The 10,406-nt window shown below is 25.1% G+C and overlaps 4 protein-coding genes across 4 annotated transcripts in view; 3 read left to right on the plus strand and 1 right to left on the minus strand.

Moving 5' to 3' along the window:
• Positions 1-220: 220 nt before the first annotated feature.
• cupB (calcium up-regulated protein) lies at positions 221-2,530 on the plus strand (the record flags this gene model as incomplete). The annotated part of the gene is made up of 1 exon (XM_630930.1): positions 221-2,530. The coding sequence occupies one exon, from the start codon at positions 221-223 to the stop codon at positions 2,528-2,530; it is 2,310 nt and encodes a 769-aa protein (XP_636022.1).
• Positions 2,531-4,263: 1,733 nt separating this feature from the next.
• On the plus strand, positions 4,264-6,573 carry cupF (calcium up-regulated protein; the record flags this gene model as incomplete). Its single annotated transcript, XM_630931.1, has 1 exon — positions 4,264-6,573. One exon carries the CDS (start codon positions 4,264-4,266, stop codon positions 6,571-6,573), a length of 2,310 nt encoding a protein of 769 aa, XP_636023.1.
• Positions 6,574-7,201: 628 nt separating this feature from the next.
• On the plus strand, positions 7,202-7,858 carry DDB_G0289831 (predicted HD phosphohydrolase family protein; the record flags this gene model as incomplete). Its single annotated transcript, XM_630932.1, has 1 exon — positions 7,202-7,858. One exon carries the CDS (start codon positions 7,202-7,204, stop codon positions 7,856-7,858), a length of 657 nt encoding a protein of 218 aa, XP_636024.1.
• Positions 7,859-7,976: 118 nt separating this feature from the next.
• Positions 7,977-10,406, minus strand: part of DDB_G0289861 (hypothetical protein) — a gene marked incomplete at both ends in the record, with an annotated part of 2,513 nt that continues 83 nt past the window's right edge. The window contains 2 exons of the mRNA XM_630933.1: positions 7,977-9,596; positions 9,701-10,406. The exon at positions 9,701-10,406 is cut by the window's right edge and continues 83 nt beyond it. Coding sequence (XP_636025.1) covers positions 7,977-9,596; positions 9,701-10,406 — 2,326 coding nt within the window. The remainder of the gene's footprint in view (positions 9,597-9,700) is intronic.

Raw genomic sequence — 10,406 nt, forward strand, 5'->3', positions numbered from 1 at the left:
ATGAGTGAAAGATAACACTCCATTTTGACACCTGTGTTGGTGTTGACTTGAACAAAGATCTAAATCATGGGTTAAAAAAAAAAAAAAAATAATAATAATAGACTTAAAAAAAAAAATATAAATACTTTAAAATTTTTTTTTTTTCATTCCCAAAAATAAATTAAATAACTTTTAAAACAAATAATTTAAATAAAAAAATAAAAAAATAAAAAATAAAAAAATGATTAATATTGAAGATATTTCAAAATCTTCAAACCAAAGTGAAGAAAAACAATTAAAAAGTACAAGTTCAAAACCAAAATACTCATTCGCAGCAAAAAGTTTATTCAAAGGTTCAAATAATATTACACCATATTATTTATCAACCAGTAATACATTCCAATGTGTAGCATCTGAGTCAATTCAAACATGGCTTCTTTCAGATGATGGTCATATCTTTACATCCAGTGGTAATTTTGTTTTAGATGTTTCATCAGGTGGTTATTTTGTTGAATTAGTACAACTTAATTCAAATTCAAAAACTCAAATTTGGACAATTGATACAACAAATAATAAAATTCAAAACCAAGGTAATGGTAAATACCTTGATATCGACAATTTGAATATTTGTGTTGCACCTCTAAATGGAAACGCAACTCAACAATGGACAACTTTTAGAAGAGCACCAATTCCAACTGGTAATTGGGGTTACTTTCAAAGCAAACAAATGGATTCAAATAATAATTATTGGGGTTTAAGTGTATTAAATAATAGTAAATCATATAATACTAGTGTAGTAATGAATAAAGTTCAAGCAAAATCAAAAGGTCAAATTTGGCAAATGACAAACGATGGTCACATTTTATCACGTTTGGATGGTAGTTTGGTATTAGATATTGGTCCATCAATTAATGGTAGTACAACAAACTATTATTTAGATACCAATGTTTACAAAGCAAATGATCTAAAGCAACAATGGGGTATCAACGAAAATAATCAAATATTCAATCAATATTATCCAAATTTATGTATTGGATTCGTTGGTGAACTTGGAGTTGATTCAACTGTTAATTGTGTATTAGCTCAACCAAGTAGTGCTAGTGATATTAATTTCCAATGGATTACAAATCCAACCTATTCATTAAATGAAATTGTTAGTGAAGTACCAGAACCATTTCCAGCTTACACAAGTGGTGATTTATTAGCATCATATCAATACCTTAGTAATATTGCAACTTCTAATTTTACTGATGATATTAGATCACTTTATACAGGAATCAATGTTAGTTTACAATCCTTTTTAAGTATTGTCACCAATGCAACTTGTCCATCATCAATTCATTCGACTGAAGATTTTTCAAATGTTCAAAATCAAATCAAAACTGAACTCATCTATGCAATCGATGTCCGTTTAGTATTTGAAAACTATTCTGGTTTTTATAGTAAATTATTTAGTCAAGGTAGTTCAAATTTAACAAATTTAGCAAATTTAATTAATGTTGATATGTCATCTAATCAAATGGTTAATGCAAATTATACTGATGCAATTACTAGTGTTTTTTATTCACTTATTTCAGAGATTCCAGTAGGTGGTTCAATAATTGCAAACATTGGTCAATCAGCAGTAGAATGGGGTGAATTAATTTCTCAAAGTAATTATCAAGGTGCATCAACCTATCAAGTTGAATTAAGTCAACTCTACTCTCATTTAAATACAAACTATGAAAATGAAATGGCAAATGCTCAAAGTATGAAGGATACCATTTTACAAGATTGGGGTATGATGAGTAAAACTTATGCATTATGTTTCTTACCAACCAATGATCCATCCTCACTCAATATCAATGGATTAAACTTTGAAAAAATTTCAGATGTTGCATCTGTAGCTTACGAAATTGCAATGATTCAAATGTTATTACCAACTACTTATCAAATTTACTTTACACCAGCTGGTTATTGGGTACCTTATTCAGATGGTGATTTCGCTTATAGTGATAACTCTGGAACCTATATTATGGCCACTATCGAGTATAGTAATTCTTATCCTCCAAAGGAATTGACCGATAAGTTATGGAATAATGGGGTTTCAAAACAAGAATTTTTCTGGTCAGCTTATGGTTGGAATTTAGCTACCTCACTCACCTATTACAATATGGCAAACAAGTTTGGTAATATCTATAAATTAGCTTTTCCAACAATTAAAAATTTTACAGGAGTACCAATGCAATTTGTAATGACCAATGATGGTGATAATCTTTGTAATTTCCCAGTCAAAACTCATTTTGCAAAATTTTTTTCTATATATTACAGTTGTGGAGATCTTGGTCATCATTATTTCGACATTGCCGTAAATGATATTAACGATAACAAGGTTGCAAATTTCACAGTTGATATTAATTTAGAAGCTATTGAAGGAAGTTATGTTTCAATCAAAACTGGTTCATTAGTTGTTCAGCCAGGTTATGCTGTTGGTAATCCAATTTGTAATCAAGGTAGTTATTCTCTAATGTTTTCTGCTTCAATTTTAATTCCAATTTATAAATCAGAATAAAAAATAAAATTATCGGAATATAAAAATCAATTTATATTCTTTTCAATTATTAAAAATTAAAAATAAAATAAAATAAAATCCTTAATCGACTATAAAAAAAAAAATTGTTGGATGGTGAAAAGAAAATGATCCCCAATAATAAACTAGTAGTAAATAGTTGAGTTATTATTTATTATTTATTTTTTATATTTTTTTAAAAAATGATTTCAATGAAAAGGAAATTCTATGGGTTTGTAAAGTCCCACTGCCATGATGAACATTGAAACCCACAACATTGCATTCTACTAATGAATCATGTTAGCACCAGTATCAATTTTATTGATTATTTGAAGTGAGTTGTTGAGTTTGGCTAATCATAAACCAGGTACACAAAGTTTATCAGTGAAGGAGACGTTTGGATTGATTGTGTTATTGGTTGGGATAAATCGAAAAGATTACCTTAGTAGCTGATTGAGGTGTTGAACTATTACTACTATATATTATTATTGTTGTAGTTGTTGTTGTTGTTGTTGTTGTTGTTGTTGTTGTTGTTGTTGTTGTTGTTGTTGTTGTTGTTGTTGTTGTTTTTAGTAGAGGTGATGAAATGATGACTCAACAATATTTCAAAAAAAGAATTAAATTAACAAATAATTGAATATTCAAATTATAAATCTTTATTTGATTGTTTATATTCCAAACACTAAACACTTCAAAAAAGGATTTATAAATTTCAATCAAAAATAATCTGGTAATTTAATTCTTTTTGAAGTAATGTTGCTTCATCGTTTGAACTAAAATTAATCTAATTATTTGTTATGTAATTATTAAAAATATATATTTTATAAAAATATTTTTAATAATTATATAACAAATAATTATACCTAGGATTTGAATTTTTGAATTTTTGGAAAAAAAAAAAAAAAAAAAAAAAAAAAAGGGAATTAAAAAAAAAAAAGGATTGAAAAGTGTTAAAAAAAAATAATAATAATAAAAAACATAAGTTTAGATATAATATAAAAGTGTTGCAAATCATTTATATTTAATTTTTTTTAAAAAAAAATAATAAATAAACTATAAATAAATTTTTTTTTTTTTTTTTTTTTTTTTTCAAAAATTTTAGAGAAGGCCATCAAAAATTTAATTTGTATTAATCCTTTTCCAAATTAACCAATATTTTAATATAAAAATAAAAAAAAAAAAATCTTTGTGATAATCTAATTATTTTCAAATAAAATATATTAAAATTTTATTTTAATTATTTATTATTTTAAATCTATTATCAATATTTATATTTTTTTTTTTTTTTTTTTTTTTTTTTTGGTGTTTTGAAGATACTTTTATTTTTTTCAATAATAAGTTTTTTAAATTTTTTTTTCTAAGATACTGTTTTTATTGGCATTTTTTGGTGTTTTGAAGATATTTTTATTTTTTTCGATAATAAGTTTTTTAAATTTTTTTCTTTTTTTTTTTTTTTTTTTTTATTATAAAAATTCACACTTTAGCCAATTAAAACACAAACCCTAAAAAATGAAACGAGCGAAAGATAACACTCCATTTTGACACCTGTGTTGGTGTTGACTTGAACAAAGATCTAAACCAGGGGTTAAAAAAAAAAATAAAATAAAATAATAGACTTAAAAAAAAAAATATAAATACTTTAAAACTTTTTTTTTTTTTCATTCCCAAAAATAAATTAAATAACTTTTAAAACAAATAATTTAAATAAATAAAATAAAAAAATTAAAAATAAAAAAATGATAAATATTAAAGATATTTCAAAATCTTCAAATCAAAGTGAAGAAAAATCATTAAAAGGTACAAGTTCAAAAACAAAATACCCATTCGCAGCAAAAAGTTTATTCAAAGGTTCAAATAATATTACACCATATTATTTATCAACCAGTAATACATTCCAATGTGTAGCATCTGAGTCAATTCAAACATGGCTTCTTTCAGATGATGGTCATATCTTTACATCCAGTGGTAATTTTGTTTTAGATGTTTCATCAGGTGGTTATTTTGTTGAATTAGTACAACTTAATTCAAATTCAAAAACTCAAATTTGGACAATTGATACAACAAATAATAAAATTCAAAACCAAGGTAATGGTAAATACCTTGATATCGACAATTTGAAAATTTGTGTTGCACCTTTAAATGGAAACGCAACTCAAAAATGGACAACTTTTAGAAGAGCACCAATTCCAACTGGTAATTGGGGTTACTTTCAAAGCAAACAATTGGATTCCAATAATAATTATTGGGGTTTAAGTGTATTAAATAATAGTAAATCATATAATACTAGTGTAGTAATGAATAAAGTTCAAGCAAAATCAATAGGTCAAATTTGGCAAATGACAAACGATGGTCACATTTTATCACGTTTGGATGGTAATTTAGTATTAGATATTGGTCCATCAATTAATGGTAGTAAAACAAACTATTATTTAGATACCAATGTTTACAAAGCAAATGATCTAAAGCAACAATGGGGTATCAACGAAAATAATCAAATATTCAATCAATATTATCCAAATTTATGTATTGGATTCGTTGGTGAACTTGGAGTTGATTCAACTGTTAATTGTGTATTAGCTCAACCAAGTAGTGCTAGTGATATTAATTTCCAATGGATTACAAATCCAACCTATTCATTAAATGAAATTGTTAGTGAAGTACCAGAACCATTTCCAGCTTACACAAGTGGTGATTTATTAGCATCATATCAATACATTAGTAATATTGCAACAAATGGTCATACTGATGACATTAGATCACTTTATACAAGTATTAATGTTAGTTTAGAAATTTTCTATGTTAATGTCACCAATGCAACTTGTCCATCATCAATTCATTCAACTGAAGATTTTTCAAATGTTCAAAATCAAATCAAAAATGAACTCACCTACGCAATCACTGTCCGTTTAGTATTTGAAAACTATTCTGGTTTTTATAGTAAATTATTTAGTCAAGGTAGTACAAATTTAACAAACTTGGCAAATTTAATTAATGTTGATATGTCATCTGACCAAGTTGTTAATGGAGATTACACCGATGCAATTACCAGTGTTTTTTATGCAATTATTTCAGAGATACCAATTGGTGGTTCAATAATTGCAAACATTGGTGAGTCAGCAGTAGAATTTGGTGAATTATATGCTGAAAGTAATGATTCAGGCCCATCAACCTATCAAGTTACATTAAGTAAACTCTATGATCATTTAAATGAAAATTATGAAAATGAAATGACAAATGCTCAAAGTATGAAAAATACCATTTTACAAGATTGGGGTATGATGAGTAAAACCTTTGCATTATGTTTCTTACCAACCAAAAATCCATCCTCACTCAATATCAATGGATTAGACTTTCAAAAAATTTCTACCATAGCTTCTTTAGCTTACCAAACTGCAATGATTCAAATGCTATTACCAACTAATTATCAAATTTACTTTACACCAGCTGGTTACTATGCACCAGTTTCAAGTGATGATTACTCTTATACTGATAGTACTGGAACCTATATTATGGCCGAAATCGATAACTGTAACTCTTATCCTCCAAAAGCTTTAACCGATAAGTTATGGAATAATGGAGTTTCAAAACAAGAAGTTTTCACATCTTCCTATGGTTGGAATTTAGCTACCTCTGTGACCTATTACAATATGGTCGATAAATATAGTGGAATGTTTAAATTATCTTTCCCAACTGTAAAGAATTTTACATCAGTACCAATGCAATTCGTAATGACCAATGGAAGTGATAGAGTTGGTACTTTCAATGTTAAAACTCATTTTGCTGGATTAGCCTCAACATATTACTATTCAGGTGCTCTTGGTCATCATTATTACGATATTGCTGTAACTGATATTGACGGTAACAAGGTTGCAAATTTCACAGTTGACAATAATTTGGAAGCTCTTGAAGGTAGTTATGTTTCAATCAAAACTGGTTCATTAGTTGTTCAACCAGGTTATGTTGTTGGTAATCCAACTTGTAATCAAGGTAGTTTTTCTCAAGGATTTGCTGCTTCAATTTTAATTCCAATTTATAAATCAAATTAAAAAAAATCGATTTTAAAATCATTAAAATTCAAATTTTTAAAAAAAAAAAATAAAAATTAAGTATTTTTTTTTTTTTTATTTTATCCACTTGCAAATTAAATATTTTTTCTTAAATTTTTTTTTTATTTATTTATTTAAATTTTTCAATGAATCTCAAAAAAATATATTAATGGGTTGATAAAACAAAAATCCAATGTGGTGAATCTGGACGATTCCATTCGACAAAGAGATTAGCACGTTTGTTTTTAAATTTCATTAAATTTTTTTGTTTGCCCAAATAAAATAAGAATTAATGTAAAATTTAATAAAAAAAACAATTATATATTTTATTTTATTAAATCACCTTTTCTCAAAACATTGAAATAATTTTCTTAATTTGTTTAATTTTTATCTAAAATCTAAATAAAATTTAATATTGATTTTTAGCAAAAAAAATAAGATTTTTTTTTTTTTTTTTTTATTTTTTTTTTTTTTTTTGTATTTTTTTAAATTTTTTTTTTTTAATTTTTTTAATCAAATTTCTAAATTGTTGAGGTGGGCTAACACTAATTCTTTTTTTTTTTTTTTTTATATTTATTTCACAAAACAATACATATAAATATATAACATATAAAGATTAAATAATAAAATGCAAACAAATTTATTTAATAAATGGAATAAAATTATTAAAATATCAAAAATTGAAAATTTTCAAGAAATTAATAATAAATGGTGGAATATAATTAATGAAAGATATAATGAAAAACAAAGATTCTATCATAACTTAACACATATAAATGAATTATTAAATCTTGAAGAACAATTCAATTGTAAATTAAAAAAATCAGAAGTTATTCAATGGTCAATTTGGTTTCATGATATAATTTATGATCCAACAAGAAGTGATAATGAAGAACTAAGTGCAAAATTATTCATTGATTTTAGTAATGATGTAAAGTTATCAGAACAAGTTATATCAGATGTTAATAAATATATTTTAGCAACTGCAAATCATACAAAAGTTAAAAGTGATGAAGAAAAAGATACAGATTTATTATACTTTTTAGATATGGATTTATCAATATTAGGTACAGAAGAATCAGTCTATAACGCATATAGTGATGCAATTAAAAAAGAGTATTCTCATATACCAGATGATAAATATAGAATTGGTAGATCAAAGATTTTACAATCATTTGTTGATGCAGGTTATGAATCACTTTATAAAACAAATGAATTTAAAGAAATTTACGGTAAAAAAGCAATTAATAATTTAAAAAATGAAATTAAAAAATTACAACAATAATAAAAAAAATAAAAAAAAAATAAAAGAATAATTATTATTTTTTAAATATTTTAAAAAAATATATAATTATTATTATTAAAATTATTTTAATTTTATTATTATTATTATTATTATTATTTTATTTTTTTTGAGTTGTAGTTGTGGTTGGTGTAGCAGTTGGTAAAGTAGAATTATCATTTGGATTTGCTAATAATGCATAAAAGAAACTTGAAGTTTTACGATCAGAAACCATTGAAAAACTAATACCAGATATGATATCAGTTTGTTTTAATATTATAAAATTTACTGGAGGAGTATTATCAGAGGATTTACCAGCCTTCAAATAAAAACCTTGATCTCCCTTAATCTTTGTTTTAATTGGATTTGAAGTACCATTCACTACCTCCATTATTGCATCATTAATATCGTCACCTTTTGAGAATTCAATTGCTGGATAGTTTGGTTGTTGTTGTATTTGTGATTGTGGTTGTGATTTTGGTTGTTGTTGTATCTGTGATTCTGATTGTGGTTGTTTTTGTTGTTGCTGAACCTGTTTAACTTGTTGAGTTTGAGGTGAAGATAAAGCTGGTGATTGTAAATTATTAATTTTATCAATATTGTTTTGATTCATTAAAAAACCATTTTTTATTATATTCCAATTATTTGTAACTGTACCATCTGGTTTTGAAGCAGAAATCCAAACCTCTTCATATGGATCAATAGAAACTATTAAATAAAAATTATTGAATGGGAAAGAGAATTTCATATTTAAAAATTTAAATTCATTTCTTGTGATACCACCAATTGATAAGATTTTAACCGGCTCTTTACCCAAAGGAGATGTGAAATCTGGAGAATTAAAATCATCTTGATAATTTAATGTTGATGGTTTAATTATTGATTTTTCATTTGGTGATTTGAAAGTAATATCAGGTAAACCAGTGCCCCATTTTAAACTTTGACCAATACTGGTTACAAATAATGGATTAATTTGATCAAATGAAAAATAGGTTGGTTGTGGTTCATCATTTGTTATTTTTTTCTCTATATTTTTTGGTGATTTCTTTTCATTTAAATTTAAATGTTCAACAATTGATTTCATTCCACTTTTATTAAAATCTTTATCATCTATTAATATTGATTGTTCTCCACTTTTAATTGATTTAAATGATTTTTTATTATTATTTGTTTCTAATTGTTGGATTGATTTCTTTGTTTCACCTTGTTTTTGAGAATTATTTGTAGTAATTGGTTTTGTTGTTGTTATTGATTTCTTGTTTATTTCAGGTTGAATTTTTGGTGGTGAAGAAACAATTTTAGGTAAAGAAGATGGTAAAATTTGATTTAATTTATTATTACTTAAAGAGATTGTATCTTGAAATGATGCAGAATTTTTAAATGAATCTAATAAACTATTTGAAAGTAAAGGATTATTTAAAGTTTTATCACCTGTAACTGGTGATTGAAAATAAATATCATCCAAGAAAATATGATAGGTTGTTGAAAGATTTGAATTTGAATAAGATAATTGAATTTTTCTAAATTCTATTGATTTTGGAATTCTAATTGCACATTTTATCCATTTATTCTCTGGTAAACTTACAACTTGACAAGGTGATTTTGTTTTACTACCTGTTAAGTTAAATCTTGGTACAGCATCCAATGGGTGAATTGGTATAAAAGATACCATTATATCACCACCAGTTGTTGGTAATTTCTTTTTTGATAATATATGAAATACAAAATCCATATCATCCTCCTTTTTTTAATAAAATAAAAAATAAAAAATAAATTGTTAATAATTTAATATTAATAATTTAATAAAAAATAAAAGAAAAATAAAATAATTTTAAAAATATTTACATTTGTTTGAGTGTCAATAGTTGATTGAAAATCAATTGAAAATGCTCTAGACTTTTTCATGTTGAAAACGATTGAATATGGTGATTTTTTATAAGTTTTAACATTTTGATAAAGTTTAACACCTTTTTCTTGAGAAATGATAACGCCATAACCTTGAACTCCACCTTTATAAATTTGTCTTCTATTTCTTGGAGTTTCTCTAACAACTAAACCAATATCATCTAAAATTACTGAACCATTTGGATGTCTTTGAAGGAACCAAATTGCACGATAATCAGTGGATGGGAAAAACTCTAAATCAATATCAACTTCTGTCCATTTATTAGGTTGTAGATGTGATAAACGTGATACTGAATTAATTGGATTTATTAAATTGGTAATTGGTATTGCATGAATCTCCTTATCTGATGTAATTAAAGAAACGGTTATATCTTGTTGAAATGTGGTTGGATTGATCCAAATTCTTAAAGTTTTAAATAATTGTTTATTTATTGTAATATTGGCTATGCTATTGGTTTTACTAAAAATATAAAAATCTGTGGTAAATGATATACTACTATTACTTCCCCCATGTGTTGGTGTTTTTACTTCTTGTAATTCACTACTTGAAACTATAGTAAATGAACTATTTAAACCATCACTATAAATACTAACTAAAACTTCATTGGTCGTTGGTGATCCTGTTGATACTGGTGTTGGAGTAATT

This window comes from Dictyostelium discoideum (assembly GCF_000004695.1).
Source record: "Dictyostelium discoideum AX4 chromosome 5 chromosome, whole genome shotgun sequence".
NCBI lineage: Eukaryota > Evosea > Eumycetozoa > Dictyosteliales > Dictyosteliaceae > Dictyostelium > Dictyostelium discoideum.